The sequence below is a fragment of the Syngnathus scovelli genome, chromosome 18 (genome assembly GCF_024217435.2).
Source record: "Syngnathus scovelli strain Florida chromosome 18, RoL_Ssco_1.2, whole genome shotgun sequence".
NCBI lineage: Eukaryota > Metazoa > Chordata > Actinopteri > Syngnathiformes > Syngnathidae > Syngnathus > Syngnathus scovelli.
The window spans coordinates 10,546,043-10,572,608 of record NC_090864.1 but is presented as its reverse complement, the minus strand read 5'-3'; the positions used below and the strand labels follow the sequence as shown (position 1 = coordinate 10,572,608).

General features: G+C 39.1%; 1 protein-coding gene and 1 long non-coding RNA gene across 3 annotated transcripts in view; one reads left to right on the top strand and one right to left on the bottom strand.

Moving 5' to 3' along the window:
* Positions 1-1,677: 1,677 nt before the first annotated feature.
* Positions 1,678-26,566, top strand: part of cntnap2a (contactin associated protein 2a) — a 134,304-nt gene continuing 109,415 nt past the window's right edge. For both annotated transcript variants that reach the window (XM_049748648.2, XM_049748647.2), the window contains exon 1: positions 1,678-2,089. In XM_049748648.2, coding sequence (XP_049604605.1) covers positions 1,996-2,089 — 94 coding nt within the window. In that variant the 5' untranslated portion in view covers positions 1,678-1,995. The remainder of the gene's footprint in view (positions 2,090-26,566) is intronic.
* On the bottom strand, positions 10,234-11,794 carry LOC125985678 (uncharacterized). The gene is made up of 2 exons (XR_007487396.1): positions 11,578-11,794; positions 10,234-11,271 (listed from the first exon to the last, which is right to left on the bottom strand). It is a non-coding gene; the product is annotated as an uncharacterized lncRNA (long non-coding RNA).

Sequence of the window (26,566 nt, the reverse complement as noted above, 5' to 3'; positions counted from 1 at the left end):
TGAATAAATTACGAATTCTTCACACAAAGCTTAAATTACCCATCTCTTTGGTTTTGCTTATTAGTTGTGTTTAAAAGTCTCAGAAATCACAACAACGCCCTGATGGTGCATTAGTCACTACTGTAATCAACTATTTTTAGTTTGCTGCCATCACTGTCATGAAATGACTGATGGGTGGAAATTACAATGCATGTCATATTGACTAACCCATTTGTGCTTCTTGAGGGGAAAAATAGTGCTGCCTTACTGACAGTGCAGTCAGTAGACGGCTCGTCACATGACAAACAAGCAGTGGAGAGAAGAAGAAAAAGGTCTGGGATAGTTAATATTGTTTTCTAGTGCTTTGTTTTGGGATTTCTGATTTTGTTTTGCTGTTATGTGGCTAGTTTCTCAATTTTTTGTCTAATTATTCAACAGGTTGACATTGTAGTGTAGGATTTCTTTTTTATCTTCCTTTAGTCTGAGTCTTAGTCCATTTTGTAGATGTAAACGTTAGTATTTTATTAGTTAATAGTTTTCCACTTAAGTGTGGGTTTCCTGTTTTATTTTGAAGCTGTCCCGCTTGTGTATTATATTTCATACTTTACCACTCTGTGATTTTCTCAGTATTTTTCCAACCCACCCATGCCTCTTTAAGAAATCCCCCCCTATCTGTTCCTGTTATGTGTGTATTGTTTGTTGTTGACGCTTTGTAAGCTGGCTGGGACTTTTTATTTCAACTTTGTTTGGATTGGAGTCATTTCATTTGTTTCACACACATGCGCACGCACACTTTGGAGACTTGCTGAGACCGATTCAATACTGCCTCTGCTGGTTGCAGCCATGTAATGCATCACTTTTCACCCCGGGGTCCTTCAAGATACAATTATCGACACTGATTACTGAGAACGGTGTCTAATAATCGTGGCCCCATCGTATGGCTCTTCATCAAGGCACTCAACTCTTGTAACTGCCCTTTAGCATTTCACAGACACAGAGTATATTTAATGATGCATATCGAATGGTTATATTATTTTCATGGGTTAAACGTAAATGTGTTGCATGCCTATGTTAGAGGCACAACAATCAATTTAATTGACCGGAAAGACATTTATTGAATGTGAAAACTTTATTCTTGATTTATGGTATACTAGAGAAATTGAGTCACAGAGCACACTACTTGGCAGCAACCTGTTGTTCATTCAGAATTTACTCTTTGGGATATTACGCAACATACACACAGACCTCCATTGTAACTCCCCAGGTAGCAATTTTTCAATGGTGGTACGATTCACTACTACCTAAGAGGAGCACAATATAGAATGATATCATTCATTATACAGTATACTATTTATTCTTGGTAGTGTTTATCAATTTGATAAATCGGTTTTGTGTCTCCAGGCAATTTTTATTGGGTCAGAGCAAAACATTTCATTGATCATCAAGCAGGCATGCAATTTCTTGTCAAATGGCTTTTTGATTCTTTGTCGTAATCCGCAGTTTGTCAACGGGTGCTTGTAGTGGAACAGTGTTTGTGTGTCTGTGTTTGTGTGTCTGTGTGTGTGTGTGTGTGTGGAGGGGGATTCTAACTGGCTACCATCGCTTAGAGAAGGAGGGAGGGGGGGGGGGGGCACTATGTGGCTGCAAGCGGAGGTATTTGAGGGAGAGGAAAGGAGGGAGGGAGTTAAAGCGAGATAAGTTCAGCACCACGGACAGCGCACCGGAGCGCCTCTATCAGCTGCGCGGTGGGTGACACGCTTCGGCGAAACGTTGGGGCTTGTGGTGTCTCACTCCTCCGAGTCTCTCCCCTTTGAGAATCCCTGTAAGGTTTCATTGTAAAGTGGAGAGAGAGAGAGAGAAAACAGAGGGAGGGCAGAGTCAGTGCAGCGCAGCATCACTCCTCTCCTCCAGTCTTCAACTGCTGAGCCAGCCGGACGGACGGACGGACAGACAGAGTGTGGCTCTGCTGCTTTTCCTTTTTCACTCCTGTCAGCTGCTTCCACGCCAACCGTGAAGATGCACCGTCCTGTAGGAGGACTGACATTGTTTGTGGCGGCTTTGTGGATTTTTTGCAACGTCAACTGTGTGCGGGGAGCTTTGCCAACAGCCCGTAAGTTTATCTGTTTTATTCGTGCGTGCATCTTTGTGGGGTGAATGATATTGGAGGTTCCGGTAGGCACGGGATGAAGGTCTTCTTGTGATGCTTGGTGGGGAGGGACCTGCACTAACACGTGTTAACTCCTCTCTGTGGAGTAAGGGCAGCTGTCTAATCCATTGGGACTTTATTTTCCTCTTATGTGCTGGATCAGATGTTTATTTTTATGGATCACATTCATCCACACACACACAAAAAAAGATTTGTTATTGACCATGTGTGTTGAATGTGTCATTTTTTATTAACTCACTTAAATATATGCAAGTTTTGGCAACACTTTTTTTAGTGATTAATCATGATCATAAAGAATAATCATTCACAAAGTTGTAGGTGTTATTTTGAGGATTCACTCTCCCGTTGCAACTGCAAGATACATTTACATGGTATGATGCTGTTATGTTTCATTTTGAAAGTGCTGCTCTAAATAAAACTTTTGGGGTCAATTTTTTGTCATCGGTAATGAATGAGGAAGTCATCTGAGGGCTTCAGAGTGACCGATGTGTTCACCGTACTCGAGGACTCCCCGAATGTTAAATGAGTGTCTCCCGGGGATGCGCTTCATTAATCTTACCATCTGACACAGTTTGTCACAAAAAGCTTCTTGGCGACATCCCTACGTGTTTGTGCATGAGAACAGATGCAAAGGGGCTGAGGATGACCATTTTTGAAACTCCTGACCTCACTGATGGATGGATGGATGGGCTTCATGTTTTCGGTATTGATTACTTATTGAAATGTATACTGCTCTTTATTGGAATGAAAGGGGTCAAGGTTTTGTCAGCTTGATGCTTAAAGAAGAATTATAGTCCTTACCAGAAGTTAGACTGTTTGACCTTTCCAAAAGGGTTTCAAGTGAAATAGCCCTGGGAACAGACATTGTGTTCTGATGTATGGACTCCATAGCTCACATGGTGACAAATGCACTCGACGTCAGCTACAAAGTGGCAACTGAAGCCAGAACAATTTCCAAGAGAGTGACACAGATCAGGAAATGTAGATTTATGCATGATCCAACGCCGTTTTTTGTGTGTTTTTGTACTCATTTGCATTCACATTTAAATCCCAATGCATGTATATGTCCCTGCAAATGATTTCTCTCCTACGCACGCTACGCCTCGAGCGCCTGTCAGCTTTAAGATTCATTCCTCTGTCACTTAATTGGCTGCCTCAATAGTATCAATTGCTGTGATCTGTGCTCCAGTAAAATAAAAATGAATGCACATGTACTAAGAACACACACTCAGTCCTATCGGTGGGTGGAAAACTTTGAAGAGTCTCAAAACACCATGTAATGAGTTGTCGTTCTTTTGCACATATAATTCCATCACCGAGTGAGGTCTCGTTGTGGATCACTATTGAATCGGAATAATTATAATTTGTATACATGATCAAATACGTTGTGGTTGCTGCTTTTGGTTTGTCGCATCAGAGGTCGCTACTCCGAGTCACATGGTTTGTTAAACACAGTTTTTATATGAAAATCTAAAGTCCAAAATGACGATGGGTGGTCAGGCCCAGCATGCTGTTTTCAGCTGGACGAAATAATATCAGAAGCACTGAAATACATTTAACAACCTAAATGTTACTACTTGTTCCAAATGTATTAAATGTATACAAATAAAATAAATAAAACATACAAATATATTTATATGTATATAACTTTTGGTCAAAGAGTAAAAGAAAAAAAAGTTTGTGGCCCAAATCATCATTTCATCAGCCAGTTATGATTTCTGAAAGTTTGTCCGTTGGAGCTCGTTAAATGCAAAAGTGTTTATGAAATGATGAGTCTTTTGCACGTCGAGTTGCAACGTACCCTTTTGACCAAGGGACATTTCATCGTCCTTAAATATACTCTATGCACGCACAACTGATTTAATGAGCAATGCATAACTGCAGGATGAGGATAAATGTTCCCACGGCTCAAGAGTTTCCAAATCCCCGCTCCCTCAGCTTTGTGACAGAACGACGAAGCTCCTCGCCTCACTAGCCAGTTGCGGAACAAAGAGAAGGAAAATGAAAGAGCACATGCAGAGGTGAGATGGCCATTGGGAATTTTATGAGATTCCCAAACTGCGGCTCAATTTCACACCCTTGACGAGGCATGATTAGCCCTGATCTGGTCCTTGATGACATCAGTGTTTTTTTTTTTTTTTATCCTCTCGGCTCGTCAGACAAAATCATTTTACATCCAAGTTCAACTAGCAGCACACTCAAAGGCAGAATCAAATATGTCACTGACCAAATACTTTTGGACTTAACTGCGCTTTTATTTATATATGCGGGATAATACTCGAGTGCAAACCATTGCAGTTGTTTTAAATCCTTAGCGTTGAAAAAAAAAAATCCTCCGCTTCTATTTTTTTTCTAATCCCTCTGCAAAGAAAAATTTTGTCAAGTTGCCATCAATGCGCAAAGTAAAGCAAGTCGGTGTGCTAGCAGCACTGTGGGTGGCTAAATGGGATGCCCCTAGCGCCTGTCTGATATAGAATCAGATTAGCCTTTTCTCATCCCATTAAGCATGCCAGGCCATTTGACAAAGACATCAGTCTGCTCGTACCTCCAGGGTAACTCTTCTTCTGTAATATTCATTTTATACTCTGTCAAACTAAATGAGATTATTTAGTGGCATCCTGTTGCCTATTTTAGTTTTTTTGTTATTTTACAGGGCACTTGTAAGGCTTTAACTTTGTCATTGGTAAAACCTGATATTAGTGTGGGATCATTTTCTAAAACATGACTTTTCAAACCCGATTTCTGTTTGAATGTTTTGTTTCTGTGTGTGTGCGCACAATCTAATGGGAGCCATTATGAGGCAAAGGATTAGAGCTGGTAGCAGACCTGTTGGTCTCAGATTAGATCAGAGCAAAAATGGCATTTAGCTGCTATTAGCGTCTGTGTGTAATTGTGTGAGCACCTGCCTGAGGTTCAGTTGCAAGTGTGTCTCTGTAATCAGATTTATAAGATGAACTTCTTAATTGTGCAGCCTTATATACTTTTGTGATATTTTTGACTCATGCTCATCATCTGTGTCCATCTCTGTTCTCTTCTCTTGCTGCTCTTTATCAACTGGTCACCTACTTTGCTACCTTGACCAGTGTCATCATTGAACCTTGATGCTCATCCTCAGTCGATGGGCCCCATCGTTCCCCTGTGCCTTGATTACACATTCCCTGCTCGGCTCTTTTCAGCACAGTGATGGGAAATGTCCGCTTGCACTTACAGCATTTTAGTATAGGTGTGTGTGTGTGTGTGTGTGTGTGTGTGTGTGTGTGTGTGTGTGTGTGTGGACATGGATTACAGCCAAACCTGCACAATAACGCTGCATTCTCCCCTTTCACTCTCTAACAGCTTTTAAATTTAGCAAGCTTCCTGTATCATCATATGAATATTTTACCCCACAAAAAAAAACTTTTAACTGGTGCTTCAAGGACAAAAATACTTGACTTATATGTTTCTTCTTTCCTAACAGCACTCCATTGTCATCGCTCAAAGAAACACAATTGCTTTATTTAGCCACAGACTATGATTAATAGATATGAATTTGACTTTGAAGGAATATAAGGATGATTTGTTTGAAGATGGTGCCTCCTTTGGGGGAGGGGTAGGCAAAAATGAGTATTATTCAATCATTGATTGTCATCTAAAATTAGATCAAACATAAGAATAAATTTGCATCTTAATTTCTCGTAAAAAGCAGGTGCTCATGTTATCCCCGAAAAACTTATGATCATTTCTTATCCTACCTGCCAACAAAAAGTGGCAAGCAAAACAATATTGCTGTTAAAAAAAAAATAAAAAATCTGCTGAGTTGACCATGGGCAGGCACTACAGTCAAGTATTGTTGGCTCTATAATACCACTTAAACTGACACAGCACAGTGAGGCTACACTTTTTATTTATTTATTTTTTGCACTAAAATCACTCTCTTCTAAGTGAATGCTGCAATGAGCCTATCCATCTTTGATAGTGGGAACAAACCCATGTCCGTTTAAATGCAGACTGACAAGTTATGCTGCAATATTCATCAATGTTTGCTTTGTTTTATTTATTTTTATATATTTTTTTTAAGTTATATTTTATTTTTAAATTCGGAGGAAATTATTAACCTGTTTCATCTATGACAGTGGACCCAAGGGGTTAACTGAATTAATTATTTGTGCAGAAAATGTTATTGAAATTATGAAAAATTAACAATATTAATGTTATTTTTTGTATCATTCATCCGCCTCACCACAACTAAAGCAGTATAAAGTAAAAAAAGAGCCCGCTTCACAGCAGGGAGGTTTAGTAACACGATTGCGGGGTATCACTTCTACATACACTTGAACTGCTTCCAATGCTTGCTGAGCGTTTAATAGACTTGTCTCGTGTCCAGCGATGAAACAGGATTCGCTCATATAACGATAAGAACATGATCCCTCGCCACTCCTTCCCCTACTCAAACACTGCCAATTTCATCCAGGAAGCCTACGACTGAATCCTTGATAACTGCAGGGATGCCATTGGTCGTCAATAAACACCAAGTGGATCAAAATCAATTCGGTGCGGCTTTTGCTCGACAAAGCAGTGCAATCGATAAATTATTGTTAATCGTAATTGCTATCGATAACAAACAGCATGTTTCAATTAGAATGGTATTTAGACTGACCCGCTAGATGACTCATGACAAGGCTCAAATTGTAAAAAAAAAAAAAAAAAAATCATTAAAAATGCTTAGCTAATAATGTCATGCGCAGTTGTACCACAGATAGATTTGACCTTTGGGGGTTTATTTAGCTAAACTAAAAAATCTACAATTTAACCTAATCCAAAGGTGTTAACATGCGCTTAAGCCTTAAATTATTTTTACCCAATGATGAATTGATTAAAATAAAACAAAGGAAATGATAACAATTATTCATTAATATTTCTAACATCTTCTATCCTGTGCTATTTCCTGCCAGACTTGAACTTAAATACCACCCAGGGTATGAATAATATGGACCTTTGCTTCATGTGAAAGATGCTTTTTCACACACACTGGTTAGCTATACATCATTTATCTAAGTCTAGCGATGACATATTATATGCACGGAAAATACCATGTTAAACTTTAAATGATCATATTTATTGCTTATATAAAAATCGGCACATATGACTTGATTGTCATTCAAAGTGGCACAGAAGCGGCACTTATTGAATTATGTATCGTACCATTGCCAAGGAGTTGGTTGTCAACGGAGGAAGAAAAAAAATCTGTCTCTTTGAATTTAGCCCATATTCTGCAACATTAACCCTTTTGAGCGCGTCGAATCGGCTTATAGTGAGTTAAAAGCCACGGCACATCTGTTCAACTCAAGCACACTCATTTTAATTCCCCTCCCGCTGAACAGACCTTATGTGTTCCAGCTGAAAACTTTACTGTACATCTTTGAGAAACTCTCACCCATAATTTTGCATTATAGCTGTTTTTACACTTAATTTCCACGGCAAATGCAAGAAGCAGCAGTTCTTCAAAAAAGTTTGCAAATACAGTTTGTGTGTTTTTGGGTGGTTTTCTATCTATCGTGCTACACATCCCACTTTTATGAAATCGATATTTCTTCTTGTGGTGACGTCTTTGCTGGTGCTCACGAGAAAAATGTCCGTGTATATGATGCAATAGTGCAAAATGTGAGAACTTCTTGAATGCACATCAGCGATATACCTCAGGAGAAGTACTGCTTGCTCAACAGATGCAAACATATAATATGTCCTCCTTAAACACGTGCTGTATATTTGGTCAGGCTAAGAAATGGTGTCTGAAATACACAATAATCAGACAACCTTGGATTGGGAACTAGCAGTGCTTTTGCGTGAGCGTTAATACAGAAAGCAGAAAGAGCTGCTTGTGTCTATCTCACGCAGTAGATAAACCTACCTTGACTTTAACACATCTTTGAATCTGTATGTGTGGGTGCCACAGGGAATATAAAAATGATGAGATACTTGAGCTTGAATGTGGCACTCAGTCTATCTCTGTGTATTACAAAGACTGTGTGTGTGTGCGTGCTGACATGTGTGGTTCGAAATTGCTTTTGCTCCATACACACGGGCAAAAGCCTTGACATGGATTTGGCGAGGTCCATAAAGCTCTGTTTCAAGGTACCACGGCCCAGTCAGACACGGGTCAGTGGTTTCTTTTCTTCCCTCTCTCCACGTGCTACCTCTCAACCGTCGACTCTATATTGTTTTAATTCACTGCTTTCTCCGTCTACTTCTCCCTCACGTAGTCTCCGTTTGTTTTTAGCATGTGTATGAAATTCAGACTGCTTTGGCCTTTGCTCCATTTTTCTCTTTAACACCACAAAAGGATTTATTTACTCAGGTTAGCGCTCAATTTGCCCTTGTTCATTTTTCCACGTTCTCATTGTGTAAGCTTTGCTATTTTTTTTTTTTTTTTTTTGGTTCAACAGGTCATTGTATTTCTTAACTTGAAATGGGAATTTGCATGGAGCTGATTAATGCACCTGGTTTAAAGATTTCGAGGTAAATATTCAGCAGAAGTGAACTAAATTGTCGCATTAGTCACAATTCGGAAGATGGTCATTAGTCAACAGGTTTTCATTTACAAACGTATTTTTATACTCCTATGTTTTTCACCAAAACAATATCTTTCCAAATAATTTCGTGCTATTCTACCATATTCTTCCTCGCAATAGCTTTAACTCTTATTACTTCCTCTCCCCTGTGACTTGTCTATCTTTAACTTTCCTCTCCAGTCTACAATAATCCTGGTTAATCCTGACCTTTTGGGGAAAGAGGTCAAATAATTAATTAGTACACGCTCTGACTTGATTAACAATAAGATCAATTTCCAGGCCGTGGAGGAAGGAGCCTTGTAGAAAATATTGGCAGTGCTGTTGATTAATTTGAAATTGAATTAATTCCTAATTAAAGTGATGGTTAATCTGTGTCAGGCACTATAATGTGCGCTATGCTTGACATTTCCAAACAACGAGTCCAACTTTGCTTGAATATCGTTGCTTGATAAATTCCCATTCTGTCAGTTGGCATCAAAGATGAAACGATGACAGCCAACATGCAAGAAGATTACAGCATGGCTGATCACAGATCCGTTTCGGATCTTTAATCTGTCTGGTACAAGCGCACACACAAATATATTCGCATGTGCAAAAAGGAAACATCAAATCAGATTTATAGATCTATCTAGTCAGTCAGTGCCTTTGGAAGCTCCAGCTTCTCAGCTGCATGGCTGAAAGAAATGACTGGGTGTCTATTGTAGGGGTGGGAGTCACAAAGATATGTTTCTAATGATACTAACATGCTCCATGACTGGACCATAATTGATATGTACATATTGTAAGACAATCAACACATAAGTACACGTTTAGGAACATAACTGTGTGCCATCTAAACTAAAGCTACCCACCAGAGAAATCAATTTACCTAAGCTACAATAAAATAAGAAAAGTATTTTATTTTGTTTCAGTAATACACATTTCTTTGCTCAAATAACCTCCAATAAAGTTAACATCACTGATAAATATTTAACTTCAAGGCATAACAGCAGCGTGCGTCAATACATGTGTCTTAAGCATCTTGAATTTTGACATGTAAGTGTTGAGTGAGTACCGTAATTTCCGGACTATAAGTCGCGGTTTTTTTCATAGTTTGGGTGGGGGGGCGACTTATACTCAGGAGCGACTTATATATGTTTTTTTTTCACAAATTTTTACTTGATCATTAAGACATCACTTACAAGTATAGTTGACCACTTCCCATGTTATTTTTAGTATAGTTGATCACTTCACATGCTTTTATTTCTTTATCTTGAACATATTCAAAACATAAAAAATAGAGAAAACATCAAATAAAGCAATTAACACTTTAAAGCACCATATCCAAGTCCACTGTCTGCTGTATGTACACTTGCTCCATTTTTGCTCCTCTTATATTTATTATTATTATTTATTATTATTTGTTTATTTATCATTTATTCAATACTCTTATTTATTCATTGTTAGTGCCTTCTTGGTTTTTTTTGTGTTGCTTGTATGCATATGTGTACTATCTCACCGAGGGATAGTGGAAATGTAATTTCTATCTCTTTGTGTGTCTTAGTATATAAAAAAATATATCGACGATAAAGCAGACTTTGAATTTGATAAAACAACCAAAAAAAATTATATTTTCAGACGAAACTGGATGAGGGCGCTCTAAATTTTACCGTTGGCCGTGACTCATCAACTGGGTGGGCTTAAGAAAAATGGCACCAAAAAGAAACTCATATTTTGCAGGTTACAAACTTCAAGTTGTAAAATATGCAGCTGAAAACAGTAATCGAGCAGCAGAAAGAAAGTTTGGAGAACCGTGATGTACCAATGGATTACTATTTCAAGTGACGTCAGTAGCGCGGCGCGCCGGTTGTTTACATACAAACGTGCCCACACAAGGACTACCATCATTAGCGGTGATCATTTCTAAGTGACACGGAGGACAAAGAGTTTGAAGGAATTAAGGATTTGGAGTGACATAGAAGGTTTGAAAAACTATTATGGCTTTTACGCACGCCCGGTCTCTACTGAGTCGGGGGCCGACGCTCGGCCGAGTGGCTGTCCGCGAACGGTGCGCGGGGCTCGGACATGGCCATTACGCACGCCCGGTCTGTCTGGAAGTCCACGCCGCCACACGCTTGGAAGTTTGTTTTGTTTAATAAAGAGCCGTTTACCAAACCTACGTCGATCCTTGTACTTTGTTAACGCTACAATATAGTTATATAGTAGATCTGTGGAATAAAGACGAGGCTGACGTCAGGGCGCACGCGCGGCGATGTTGACAAAGGACGAGGAATTTGATCGATGGATTTAATGGAATTAAAGTGCACGGATGGTTTGATAATATTATTGGCTTGTATTATAGTTATTTAAAATATAGTTTATCTATCGTTATATGAGCCTGTGGAATATTTTGAAGCGCAAGCGCCCTCAGCCGTGCGCACCCATTGTTGACAAAGAACGATCGATGGATTTAATGAATTGGAGTGACACCGATGGTTTTATAAACATGTTATTCATGTAATAGTTGTCCTTAATCACTCTATATGTTACGTCAGGTCCGTTCTCAGCTCTTTGTTTGTGTTTGTCACGTTAGCATACCTATCGTTTAACCTGTTGTTGCTATTTAATGAATTGGAGTGACACCGATGGTTTTATAAACATGTTATTCATGTAATAGTTGTCCTTAATCACTCTATATGTTACGTCAGGCCCGTTCTCAGCTCTTTGTTTGAGTTTGTCACGTTAGCATACCTATTGTTTAGCCTGTTGTTGCTATTTAATGAATTGGAGTGACACTGATGGATTTATAAACATGTTATTCATGCAATAGTTGTCCTTAATCACTCTATTTGTTACGTCAGGCCCGTTCTTAGCTCTTTGTTTGTGTTTGTCACGTTAGCATACCTATCGTTTAGCCTGTTGTTGCTATCGTTTAGCCTGTTGTTGCTCGTTCATGACTGTTTTTGGTGTGGGATTTTGTCGAATAAATTGCCCCCAAAATGCGACTTATACTCCGGAGCGACTTATATATGTTTTATTTCACTTTTTGGGGCATTTTATGGCTGGTGCGACTTATACTCCGGAGCGACTTATAGTCCGGAAAATACGGTACTTAAAAACTAGCATGAATTTGAAATGGCCAAGGGGATACACACACCTGCCCCCTCCTCTGTCTTTTTCTCCCGTTGCGTGCTTTCCATAATTCATAACTGCTCGGGGCAGGACTCGCGTAGTGTGTAAGGACTTGGGCTTTGGAGTCCAAGGGCAAAGGTTGAAGTCTTGCTGTGGACAAACATGTAAACAGTTGTGGTTGGAGGAATGCTAATCGACTTGCTGGCTATGGTTTATTTTTTTAATTTTTTTTATAGATACAGAACTTCTATTCAGTCGCAGACTGAAAACATTTTTTCTGACACATTTCATTCCCATACACTCTCTCTAATGGTGTTGAAATTTCATCATACCATGTAAAGATTGAAAACACACTTTGCCAGATGCGGCAAAGCTGTCAAAGGATACAAAAGAGACAACGTTCTAAGTTCTTCAAAGCAGGTGCAATGTTTTTCGGTTGCTTCATTCCCGCATCTGTAAACAAGGAGGTGAGGTGACTTGTCAAACCCCAGTTTTGTTTTTGCTCCTAAAATATAATATCCCAGAGGCATAATGACATGTCAGTGTGTGCATTACCCAGCAACTCTGTCCATATGTGTATTTATAGTCCCTGCAAGTCAGAGATATCAGTGAAATATCGAAACAATATGTCTCTTTTCTCAGACATCTTCCATTCGTGTTTCTATGAGCAACCGATCCCTCTTGATCTGTACTCTTGATGAAAAAAAAAAAAAAAAGCTTCTTAAGGACCCCACTGGCCTTGTATTTGCAGTTTAACCAGCAGAGTGTTACCTAGCTAATGGACAGCTAGGCCAAGATGCTCCCTGAATGGGATCCAAAGCCATTAGCACCTTGCACACTCCAACAGGAGTTAATGGGTGATCCTGTTAAGCTACTATAATGCAGAGTTGGAGATGTTATTTACCACTGGAGTGCATATTGTGCAACTGGCTTGTCTTGACATGACCCCAGCAACATCTGGAGAATTGCTGGCAACACTTGTAGGTCTATTTTTCAAAGGTAACCTTTGGATATGATGCTGAGCATGTGCACTCAGGTGCTTTGGTCATTCATGATGAGGCTTGTTCCGAATGGAACTTGCTTTTGGCCACCATGCTGCAGCTCAATTTCATTAAATTCTTTGGCATGAGGCGCCCTATTAACTTTCCAGTGACTCGTATACGGGAGCGTGTGGGAGAGATGACCAAAAAAAATAAGTACACCTGTTTCCCTTTCACGCCTGAGACTTTGTCATTTTTACCTAACGTTATATTCACTATTACAATTTTAAATGTTGTTATTCTGAAGCGGCAGTAAATCGATGTCATTTTATAAACTGTGCAACCAACTACTTTTCAATTGACGAACAAATTGTCATTTCTTTAGTGTGGTCCCATAAAAAGAAGTTAAAATATTAATGCGTGAGATATTGTCCATCAGGTAGATTCTGACTTTTTTTTTTATTTTTATAAGGTTGTAAATATGGATGAACAACATTCAACAAAATTACTCCAGGCATTCCTTTTATGTCAGATGTTAAATGTCATGATGGAGTCCACATTAGCCACACAAAATCTCACAGGCAATCTATAGGTAGAGTTGGCTAGGCATTAATAAGAATCTCTATCATACTCCCGGTCACCTTGTAATAATTTTATTACCTGTCACTGCCGTGCTTATAATTTTATAGCTTTAATAATTACTCCTCCCTGCAGTCATATTCTCCACAATACACCCTGGTTTCATTTTCTTTTTTCAAGCTGAATCATGAACACTATCTAATATGGACCTCTGCCGCAGTTACTTTATGATATTATATCAGCAGAGTGAATAATATTTTAGGATCTGAAGTTCTGTCCTTCACATTTTGTGTATTTACCAGAGTGACATGCTCACGGCGTCTTTTACTGCACTTGTCACTTTGGTCTATCAAAAAAGTCCGACTATAAGTGAGAACTTTCGCCCTGTGGCTAAAAAATAATCTTTCCAGGATCTTCACGTTTTGATTCACTGTTGATAAACTTTTTGCAATAAACTTTTTAAATCAAATCTGCAAATATTGAAATTTTCTGCTTGATATTCAGATCTGCTGTACCGAAGCAAGCATGCTGAAAACGCCAAGTAGAGCCGACGATGCAGCTTGCATGTTGAAAGCCATTTACAAGGCATATTCATTAATTGATTAACAATCCATCCATTTTCTATCCGGCCTATCCTCGTTTAGAAGAAAAAAAAAAACTGCTGTAGACTGACCTGAGCCGACTAGGGCTCGCTCGATGCTTAAATTGTAGCCTGAAGATCCAATGGGAGCAATGAAGCTCATGAATGAGGAGGAGTCTGCTAGTTTTGAAGATAATTATCCTTAGGCTAAAGAGTAGAGAAAGTAAATTATTTAGTGGGCAACATGGTGGATGCGAGTTGCACACAAGAGTAAGGGCCAAGTAGCAGCCTCTAATGCATGGTAACAAGTTTTTTTCTCATTTTCAAGTTCTATTGACATTTTACGTATTTAGTGCACTTGGTGGAGGTCTTCCCAATATTTGTATGAATTTTACTTTTGATCGCATTTTATGTTTGCTTAAGCTTGCCGCCTTTCCCTTCAGTTCCTCTTTGTATCAATTCCATGTGTGTAATTACATTTATTGTTGTACGGCTTTTGATTTTATAGTTGGGTGTTTCTCAAATCGTCGTCTGAAGTCGCAAATCTTTTTTACTTCAAAGTGCGCCTGTAAACTTACAAAGGCTTGTCTAAACTCGGGTTTTATCGTTGTCTAGAAGTGTCTAAACAAGCTTTTTTTTCCCTCTGTCGGTTTTGCTTTACCATCGAGGCCTTCTCGCCTGCAAGCAGTTACTTTGGATGTGCTTCCGCGAGCACAAGTTGTTCTGTTACTCGGCGTATCTATCAATCGTGGCTTTCATCCGCTTCCCAAATCCTCAGTTTGAACTCCTGTGATGCGTTACCATGGCGCTCAGACTGACAGGCCAAGGTTGATGGGCAGAGAGATTGTTGCCTGTGTGTGTGTTGCCGAGATGATTGGGTAGGAGCAGAGAAGGGTGAATGTTGATTTGATGCTCGGAATAACATTAAGCCAAGCGTTGCTTTTCTCTGTCTGTCAACTTTGTAGCCTTTGGTGTTCGATCACTAAGTGACAGCCTCATCCGTCTCATCACTTATAGCCAGTCTCTGCTGTCCTTGTCTCATCCTGGCTCGTTCATCTCCTTCCTACCTTTCATCAACTTAACTTCAACGCATTTCATTGCAATAAATATAAGTCGTTGCAACAGTTGGGGCTTTGAATGTTGGGAAAACTTTTTCGTGCTCACAGATGCAGTCTACCTGTCGATTACTTGGTTAACTTATCTCTACTCCCGATTTGTGTGAAGTTCTTCCCACTTTAATTGTGTGGGCATTTGTCTTGTGAAATTTTGCCTGGTCCACTTGGGGAAATGCTTGTCAACACCCTCTAGCCTATGAGACTGTCTATGGGTCCCTGAGTAAATGATTTTCTCCTGCTTGTGACAAATGGAAAACAAATGTCGAGCTATTGCTCGTAATTTTGTTGCTATGCTTCCTCATGAGTGCAGTTACTTGGAGAACCGTCTGTTTTGTTTCTTTTTTCGCCATGGGTATTCGGCGTTTCAACTTTGCTGGAGATTTGACTTCAAACTTAAAGGGAAAAGAAAAGTTTGCTCAATTTATTTCATTACAGAGCCCATTCCTATACCATTTTGATATGTTCAAAATGCATTTTAATCTCAAATTTAAAATGCCCAGTATGTGTGTGGTTCTCCTTTAAGAGCCAGACTAAAAATTGCTATATGCACATGGGTGTATTCAGATGGCTCCTGATTAAGAAAAGATAAAGCATTTTTATGTGTCAGGAAAGTTGGAGTGAAACCAGACTGATGTTGACAGCTTAAAGCAGCCTTGATGGTGAAGCCGGAAACACTAATTGAGGCTCGCTGTCATTCACGAGACGCTCTGTTCTGAAAAGTGTCTTAAAGAATCAACCCTACTGGATCGTTAGAAGCGCGACTGTTGTTTGGCTTGACGTGATGCATTTTGAAGTCACTTCATGCTTCTCTGCTTTGCACTTGGCTGCAAAAGATGTCCGAAATGATGAAAGGGTGCGCCTTCAACACCTCAGAGAAAAATCTTTTTGTGTGACGATCCTCTCGCATCTAATGGAAAAGACTTTTTGAAGTCCAGTTCTGAAACTCCGTAGCCACTCCAAGCAAATTGACTGCTCTTAATAGCTTTCTCGTCCTGTCATTAGAAACAAAGTTCACACCCCAAGCACCTCCTGCCACACTTGCCATTTCAATCCCTACCTTTCATTTCATTTCATATATGACACATTTTTACTCAGTGACAGGAATGAGTTCTCTATTACTGGTTGTCAACTCCTATTGTGCAGCAAATATGACCTAGTGAACAGGCGGATTAAGCCCATCATCTGCATGCAGCCTGGGTTTAAGTTGCCACGCACTTAGCCAGCTGTCAAGCCCTCCCCCACACATCATGCGGCGCCGCAAAAATCAAACTAGATAGGACGAGGTCAAGCTGTGTTAAACTCGCCATTCATGAGCTGTCATTTAGACCCGAGCATTAGCATTATGCACATGCATCCAAAGGCCATTTGGGGCTCCGGCTTCATGTCACAAAAAAAATCTCAGTCCCGATTCGAATTAGAGACTCATCATCAGGCATTACAATGTATACACAAAGCGCTGTTTAAGGCACAGATGTCTGCGTATCTTTTGGATGTGGTCACCGTGTTTGTCAGTGCAGTGAAAATGTTCCCCATGTTTCATATCAAAGGCGAGGCTGGCGCACATGCTGTTTACTGTCACTGAGCAGTGCAGCATGGGAGACGTGCCAAAAACAACAAGAAGAAAGAATACATTTAAAAAAACACACACATGTACTGGCAGAGGGAGGCAAATCTAATGAGTTCATTTCAACAACTCATTTGTTCCCCTGTATAAAGTAACACACCGCTAAAGTGTAAAGGTTGTCAGTTTTATCTAAAATCCTATTTGACTAACCCCGACACATCCCCGGCCATCACAAACAAATCAAAACCGGCTCAAGAAACTAATTGACAACTCTAAATCTGTCTATCAAATGAGACAGTTTGGAATAAGCATAAGTGGAATAAGTATTGATTCATCATATTGAAGTCATGGCAGAACCATTTATTTATAAAATGACCAATTACTTCATTTTCCTTATATTCAATACTGTGAAGGAAATAGTGCCCGTCTTTAGCAGCTAATTTTATTAGTCCCATGAGGGAAACTAAGGATCGTCATTGCACTCCATCGGAGAAAAGTACTCTTTCAACTGTCTACCATTCACACACTCCATTCTCCCAGCCACCCACAGACCCTCTCTAATCCCCTGGCGGACTGGCGCTCCCTGGGACGGGATTAGATGCCTCTCTCCTCTACAGTCGGCGAAGCTCGAGGCTGTCGGGGAGGACACGCAAGAAAGAGAAGGACAATGAGTAAGAACTAAAAGCGGCAGCGAATAGGGCACGGAGGGCAAGAGAGAGGCAGAGGTGCATTGGTATAAATCACTTGAGCGCAATGTGTCAAAAGGAGGAGGAAAACATCACCTGCAGTCCTCGGGAGGGGGGAGAAGGCCTGATGTAATGTGGTGATGAGACAGATGAGTGAAAAGGTTGGGAAGATGTTCCAGATATAAACTGCTTCCACTTGGAGATGAAATACCTTTACTATTTACATTGACTAATATCTGACGAGTGCTTCTAAGAACCTTGAGGTCAAGGATCTTTTCCCGATTCACCAAAACCTCACTAGTGGAGGTAATTGATATAAATAAGTGACTGCAATTGATTCGGTGTTGTCCAGAAACGTAGTAAATCATAAATCAAACTTACTGACATATTCATAAATTCTGTCATGGATAACACATTTTGTCAAATATATTCATTCCATCATACTGGCAAGGGAGTTTCTAGTAGCAGTCATTAAAAGCTGAAACGATCTAGAAATTAATGCGGATTGAATTATATTTTGGGTTTTGGTGAGTAAACAATACATTCAATCTATATCTGGCCTTCTTATCATCCATTGCAGGGCACTGAAATTGTTAATGATGGATTTGGATAGAGGTTCAAGACGGCTAATGGTAAGGTACCATTAGTGGGTATTAAATAATGCAATTACAAAGCCTTATAAAGGTGCTTTGCTGTCAAGACTCAGAAGGCAAAGCATTTAAAGAGTTCATCGAGTTGGATACACAGAGACAAACCAAAGAGTTGCAATACAAAAGCTTTGCCTTGAAAACAAATACGCTGAAATATAAAACAACCGGTTATTAATTGCGATTTTGCAAGCACAATTTTAAAGTCTAGCAATTTGCGGCTCAATCAAAATAACAAAACTTCAAGTTCAAACCATGTCATGGAATGAAAGAGACTGTGGCTGCTCAGTACAATAGTAGCATTACAAATATTTTTGATTTTAATTAAATATGCAAATGAGTTTTAGCAAGCAGACGACCTCTTAATATTACACCACAAACAATTTTATCATTGATTTACTTTTGTTAAAACAAACTAAGTCACATCTTTTCAATACCAAATCAAAGTTATGTGACTCGAGTTTACCCCATCCTCCAAGTTTGTATCTCTCTGTTTTTCTTCTGACACTCACTTCTCCTTCACGCAATAATACCTACCCCCCCGCACTTAATAGAAATCCATCTTCAAGTCACAAAATCTGACTCAGCAGTATTTTCTCCTCGCTTGCGCTCTCGGATCGACAACAGGAAGTAAAAGCTACGGGTCAATAAGCCAGCTCCCCGTTATCACCTTTCACATGTGCCTGAGAAGTACCACAAACGATTCCTGTTTGAAATCCATTTTCCTTTCACACATTGTTGGTAATGCTAAAGCTCGGATGCAAACGAGCATGCACTTACTTCAAAGTGCCCTGTTGAGAACACAGGTGGCAATGCCGCCGTCCAACTGTGCACTGGAGTGGGCGACCTCATGTTCCTCTTTACAAGGCGGAATACTGATCTAGACAATTTAGGTGGTGACACATGCTTATGTAATGTGCTGCAGATGGCTCTATAAAATGGTGGTTTAAGTTCTCTTATATGTACTGTTTAATGTGCAGCGACACACCTGCCACCTGTCTTGGGCATGAAAAAAAAAACTGAAATATTATAGACTTCTATGTTTTACAAGCTTGTTTGACTTTTTGCCATTTCAACCCTTTTATATTATAGATGGTGTATTTTGTATTCAGAGACATACAGACAGGAGACAACTTCAATGGAAGAGAAATGATGGACGAGTCATTTCACCGACCTTTGGGATGGAAAGAATGAATATCTTTAATTTATTATGTGGAGTTGAGAGCTTTTTGAATATAGACTCAGTTGCTGGAGAATAAAACCACGTCACATGCATTATCTCAGTATGTTGCCCATTGTTCTGGTGAATTGATTTGCATGGAAACTTCCACTGAATAGAGAAACAACAAAAGAAAAAAAAAAAATACATAATGAATGGTTAGACTTTGATAATTCCATTTTCATATATTTTTTTGTATTTGTAATGTTGTGGTATTGTGTCATTGGTGTGTTGCAGTGTGCTTTATAATAAAATATAAATAAATATAATAGACCTCCTTTTAGCCAGTCTAAAATGCAATGGTCGGACTTTGATGATTTACTTTTCATATTTTTTTTCGTATTTGTTCAGTCTCAGTTTGATTCTGTTACCAATTACGGCAGCTCCGTCAACCCAGTGAGGCCCATCAGGGCCCCAAACACTCGAGATAAGACTTGGCAACAAAAATCGTTTTTATGCCGAGTGCACGGGCGCCAGTGGACCAAAATAGGGCCCTTTGTGTCTCACCATCCCGCAAAGAGGTGCAGTAGAGACAATGCCTGTGTGGCTCCACTTAAGTGAACATACCCATTTGTGCAATGCCATTAGTGTACTTTATATAAGTAATACAGTTTCCATTTAAGTCGGCTGTCTCTTTGTGTCCCATAGTCTGCTCGTGGTCCACATGATCATGATGACTTGACTCATTCACAGTTCAGAGGTCAACTGTACTGACTTAGCTCTTTTAAAGAGAGCAAAAAGGCTTGTGAGCTTCAAGAGGGAAAATAAGCAGAGGAAAAAGAAGCTTGGCAAATGAACAAATGTAAAGGAGTCAATTTTGGGGAGGAAAATAGGCAGCCCCAGGGGCTCCGGGATTTCAGCATATTTCTCCATGAGAGGACCCGAGAGCACATTTTAGTGAGAAGAGTAAAAAGGTGAATAGGGTTTAGCCTAAGCTTCTCTTGAAAATAAGCTAGCAAATATAAATATTTGAAGAACCTAAATACAGTATCTTTTCTATAATGAGATAAAGAAAAATGTTTTACTTAACCTCGCTTGCAATAACACAAACTGTCACAGCAGAATCGGACTTTTGTATAAAGTGTGACATATTAAATACAATCGTCACAGTTTTCACCTTAGTGTTCAGCTTACCCAAAACTTTCCTGCCTGCTTATCTATGATTATGTCCTCCTCAGTAGATGACTCCATCGTTCATAGAGGGCACCGCTGACAGCGGAGGTTTGAAACTAGCAAGAAACAAGCCTTAAAAAATAGATTGTAAAAAATAACATTTCACACAAGTGCTTGACTTAAAAACTTTTCCCTTGTAAGCACTCCAGCACAGGCCCACTGATTTTATCGTTTTAATTTAGGATGGTTCACACTTAACAGAGCAATATATAATGTGATTATTTTTCTTTTCCTCCTTTGCTGTTACCAAGTGCTTGAATAGAAATAAACACAAAAGAAAAGACTGCAAATTTTGAGAGTCTTATTTAGTAGAAGCTACAAACACATATGCACATTTCTCTGGGTCAACGCAAACACTTTCATAGTGTGAAAACCGGAGTAACAACCAAAATAAAATTTCTATTCTAATGGAGATGCTAAATCAGCCTATATGTGGTTGGAAATTACATTAATGTTGCGGATGTGATTAAAGGCGGTGGATAAACAGGAAATGCAGGATATGAGAAAAAAATTCAATTAAAAAATAAACTGGTGGACAACATTTTGTACCATACGGTTCCTTTTATGACTTTTAGCGGTTCTTTAAATGTAAAACACATGCAATGGCTATCAAAAAGGCCAACATTGTTAAAATACCACATTACACAATGTGCATTGTGTCGTTTCAAAGACTTTGTCTTCACTTTATCTCCTCTATGATAAAATGGCTTTATTTCACTTTATCTTTCTTGGACTCAGCAAGCACAAAATGTAAATGTGTGTTATCATTCAATCAATGTCAGCCTCCACTGAGTTAACTGCAGAAACGCAAATGAGCAAATGTTTGACACCAAGTGTTGGCATTGCCTGCAAAGTGTGTTCTTTTATGGTGTCATTTGCTGGATGAAAGTTTTATTTGATCCCTGCTGACCACCAAGAGGCGGTTGCTTATAGCAATAAATGTTTCCTTTGCTTTTGTGCAGTCTGAGTATGAATGTTAAATTAAGTCACCTGTGACCCTTGGATGACCCTGGAAGTATATAGGTGTCAGCAGAAGTTGATTTCCTCTTCTCATGTGGCATTTTGCATTCTGCTGGATACTTCTCTAGTCTGAAGGAAATGGAATTGTCTATCAAGATCACCTCACTTTCTTTCAGTATAATTGTTCGAGCATTTTTTTTTTTCTTTCTTGATGAAGCCTGCTCAGCTGCTTCTTGGTATGGTGAGCGTGTCAGATGTCTGGACAGGGAAATTTGCATCGATGACAAGGGCAAAAGGGAGAATATAGCCCTTAGTGAAGAGGAAGGCATCTATCACGTTGGCAAATAAGGTAAAAAAATTCTTATCTTTGAAATACATTCTTTATACAGCTTTTGAATTGAATTAAATTTGTAGACTTTAGTCTGGGGTCAAATACTGAATTGAATGATAAGCACTTGAGCGCTAATCACTATACATACTTCTGATTCTTTAATGATTCAAGCATGGATAAAAAAATGTAGTCAAAATTAGTGCAAAAACTGTCTTCAGCTGTCCAATTTAAGTTTCTATGGTTGACCGAGTGCCTAGTGGAAGAAAGGAAGCCCAACTTAAGTTCTGATCATAGAGGAAAAAGTTGAGTCTTTGTAAGAGCTGTTTGGAGAAAGAAAAAAAAAAAAAAACACAACGTGAGAAACCACACTGAAGAGCGAACAGGTTTCTGATTGCAGGGGTGTGAAGAAGTTCTGTCGAGGGACTATGTGTTGGAAGATGGCTAGAGTGAAATAGTTGAAATACAGGAGAGCTGCTTTGATGAGAAATGAGCTTGAGCTCTCTGACTCAGGTTTGCATGAGCTAAAATGTGTGCAAAGATGATTGCATACGCAAACAAATGTGGAAACGAATCCAACCCGTCGTTTGCTAAATGTGCGCTATTGGGTCATAGTTTATTTTGCACAATCTGGGAGAAGTATTTGCAAATACTGTAGATGTGTATTTGGCAGGCACAAAATTGAGATGCCTTATTTTGCATATTTACTAAATACAGCATCTGAAAGGCATGTGTAAAAGCAACATCACTGTTTATACAGTCACACAGCTGCAGCATTAACATACAGAAAAAAAAGATTCCAATTAAATCCCCTTCTCTTTATTTTCTAAAACTGACTCCTCTGGGCCTCATGTTGATGACTCTTCTCACTCCGCATCCTCAGCTAATCCAGCCATCCATTCATCCATCCATCCAGCCATACCATCACGGACAGTCCAACAGCACTGACATTTCTAATCAACAACAAGGGCTTGTTGCACAAAATGCTGCCCATTTAGGCACAAAAAACAAGTACCCAGTGGCCCGTAAAGCGGCAACGCTCCAATAGCGCTGACATTCCACTTAATGGAAACCATAAAACTGCAACCAAGTGCTACAGAAATGGGGCAAACATCAAGCACCAATATTCTCCTTCAATGCCACAGCCAAATATGGTAAAAATGTCAACAATGGGTCATAAAATAAACATTAAGTAAGAAAATATGGATGCACTATACCATGGGTAGGCAAAAAAAGTAATCCTAACGCTTTCAACACTGAGCCCCTTAAAAAATTAGTATGGATCAGCACCAACAACCCCCTCACTCCACTTCCTGCTACCCCAAGTGTCATCAAGAAATTAAAGAGAAAATTAATCTCGTATGCATTGATGATAAAACCCAACTTATTTGGCAGATGTAATGCGCTTTAATTAATTTGTAATTTTTTTGTCAATCTCTAGTCCACCTTTTGAAATATGACCATTTTTCTCCCATTTAAGTTCTCCTGCCCTCCTCCTTTCAGAGGTGCTGGTCCTTTTTAACATACTGTGTGATAATGTGTGGTGCCTTATTCAATTATGAAAGCTGGCAAGTTCACAGAGGTTATCCTATGCTTTCAAATCTAATTAAAATAAGACCATGATTTTCTTAGCCGGCCTGTTGTTCTTAAAAGGCAGGAGTAGTTAATGATAATCCGTTGCGGCACCATCGGAGGATGTCCATCCTTTGAAGCATAAAGTTACTTTCAAATATATTCTGTAAAATTCTTCCTCTCCTTTCTATTTGTCTTTCTTTTCACTTTGAATCTCAGGGATTTGGCAGCGTTTTCTCAAGCAAGGCAAAAGGTGAACGGCAGCTTTTATCACTTGACCGAAGGCTATTAGTAGTTAGCAGTTTTTTCTCTTGAGGCTGCTACTTTGCCCTCTTGATTTTCAAGGGTAGGGATAAGTAAGGTTAAAGTAAAGCACATTTCACCTTTATATTATTCTCTGCAACCATAACAAATCAAAAAGTCTTTGCTTTTGCTCTAACCACGCTTCTAGTATTGGATTTAAAAAAAAAAAAAAAACTTTGTTGGCCTTCCTGATGAGAAAATAACTTCAAAATGAAGTTAGAATTTTAGCACCTTTAGTTGTGGTGTCTTGAGTGGAGGTTTTTTTTTTTTTTTCACTTCACAGACAGATGGCCAACAGAAGTTGTGCCACTTGGAGGAAAATGCTTGCATCAACTTTCAACACTTCATTTACTTTCATTGCTGTAGAACAGCTGGAGGGTATTAACCTGTTGATCCCTTGTTTGTCACCGTGTAGCCTAAATGGCCGCCCTCTCTTTTTTTTGGTGGCCTGAGCATATATTGTACCTTTGGCACTTTAGCAATGCATCATGTAATTGAGTTGACTTTGACTCTTAAACTGAGAAGTGTGTCATAAAATGTGACATTAAGAGCCCAGAAGTAAATAGAAGTTGATGGTCTATTTCATATAGCCATCAACATCCATGCTTGAGAGCTTTTTTTTTTTTTTTTTAAGTACGTTTTTCATGCCAACCAAGCAATTTCAAACCCTAATATGTTATTTTACTGCCTGCCAGCAGAAAAGGGTACTTTTAATTTGTTTATTTATTTATTTAAGTATTCCCTTTCTGGTTCTGGCAGCTACCTTCTTTTTTTAATATAGTTTTTTGGAAGGTGGAATGCACTTAGGTACTTTATATTTTATGGAAATAACTATTTTGGGATTAGAATAACATGGAATTCAACCAGTGTGACTTATTATGGTGCAAAGTAAACAAAAATTTTCATCTCAGTTCAGATGAAAAATGAGCACAAAGTCAATTAATCTCGCTAATGTTGCACTTTACACTAATGTAGACCGTAGGCATTATTTAATGTGACCCAACCTTTTCAGCAGCCAACCAAGGCTAATAGAATGAAGGGCCAAAAGGTGTAAACATAGCACAATGGCGAACACAACCCAAGGGGAAACGTGGTTTCACAACAAAATATTTTTTTCCCCCTCAAATTCTTTGTTGGACTGGAAGAAAGTAAGTCCGAAACACCGAGGGACTTTGCCAGTTGGTCTTAGAGTACACAAAGATCGATGAGGTGGCTGTGCTCAGATGCATTGATGTCAGCAGAGATAAAACCCCGTGTACCACCAAACATGAGCAGCGTGGCTTGAGACGAGTACTTTCGGGATCGGGGAGGAATTGCTGCATGTTGGTGAGATAAAGTGGTAAATGAGCAAAATCATGTAAAAAAAAAAATGCAACCATGACAGAATGCATAATCAGGAAAAAGAATCAAGGAAAGGAAAATCAGTTTTTGCCTGCAAGCAAACTAAAAAAAAAAATAACCACCAGTGGTTTGGATTTAATTTGAAGTGTAGAGGTTAAATTGAAAATTGACATATGCATTATAGTTAGTCTCTCCCGTAAACTACTCAAGTGCCAACGCCGTACTTTATTTTAATGATGGGCATTGCTGTGGCAGTGATCCTGAATGAGACAACATTGATTGAATGAGTCGATATTTTAGAAAAAAAAGAATCTTTCAAGAGCAGGAGGCACAATAATATGGAAGTCGAGTAGAACTGTAGAAATTGTGATTGGGTGGAGAGACAGCTTGTTTACATCATCATGCCCACCTTGTATCCTCTCATTCGATCTTGCTCCGCACGAACATCGCAACGGCATACAAATATGATTTTCATCAATGAGAAATAATAAAAGGCCCTTTCTTAAATGTCACACATTGCATATCGGATACATATTGAGTTCCACATTTTCAAAGCTCGGAATGGACTTTGAAGCCACGCAGCTATTTCCATTATTGACATCATGAATGTAAAAGAAAGAGCAAGTTTTTAAGAATGGGAAAACATCTAAATCCCTCTGCTGGGACTGATTGTCTCGCTACACAGTGCCCCAGAATTTATATTGGACTTAATAACATGTTTACCTCTGCTGCAAGCAGCCACTAATCTGCTCAGCAACATCTCCGAGGATCTCTTGCATCTTCCTCGTTGACTCGTTTCAGCTCCGTGTTACAAATGCTTCAATATTTATGAGAAGTTTTTGGACTTTCCTCCTCTGTGGCTCATGCGCTGAAATGTACACCACTTTCACTGCAAGATGCTTCGACCTTGTTCTGGTAGGAACGTTAGGAGAAAGACAGCCACTGTCATGTACAATTCATGTGTGATTGGAAAAGGAATCGGGGGAATACAGCGTACCGGAACCTATCGCTTCTATCTGGCCTCAGGCGAGGCACACTGGAGTACACACAAACATGCATGTATGATGCAACTATATGTAATTATCTCATAACATATAGTCGCTGTGCTCTAATGTATCCATGTGAGACTCTTTTACATTGTTGCATTAATAGTTCTGCTTGTTGGTAAAAATAATTTCCAGACCCATCTAAAGGAGTCAGGATTTTTTTTCTTCTAATTAAACTCTGTGATGTGATTTAGGTTTCTGTTTGAGTATTACGGATTACAGGACAGATTTATGCACCTTGCTTTGTTTCATAAGACTCTCCAGGTTAAATCAGGTCGATATAATATGTGAATGGATTTTTAGGGAGATGGTGATGTGAAAATAAAGGTATCGTTTTAAAAGGAAGTAAATTTTAACTTTCACCAAGTTGAATTCTATCTATATGTGTCAGGATTTCCTTTATTACATTGAGTTAGCTAACCCATAACATCATATACTATATAAATCAAGTGTAAGGATGTTAGCGGGCAAACACAATTTGCAGTTGATAAGTTTTAATAACCAAAAGAGCACAAAGACGTTACCATAAAATGAAAAAAAAGAAGAATAAAAGCGCACCATTTTTCTATAAAGACATTTTATTAATGCCTTCTTTTTGTCCGCTGTTGTGACGTGTTCTTATCATCTCGTCATTTCAACAAAAGGTGTGAATTTGCGCAGATATGGTG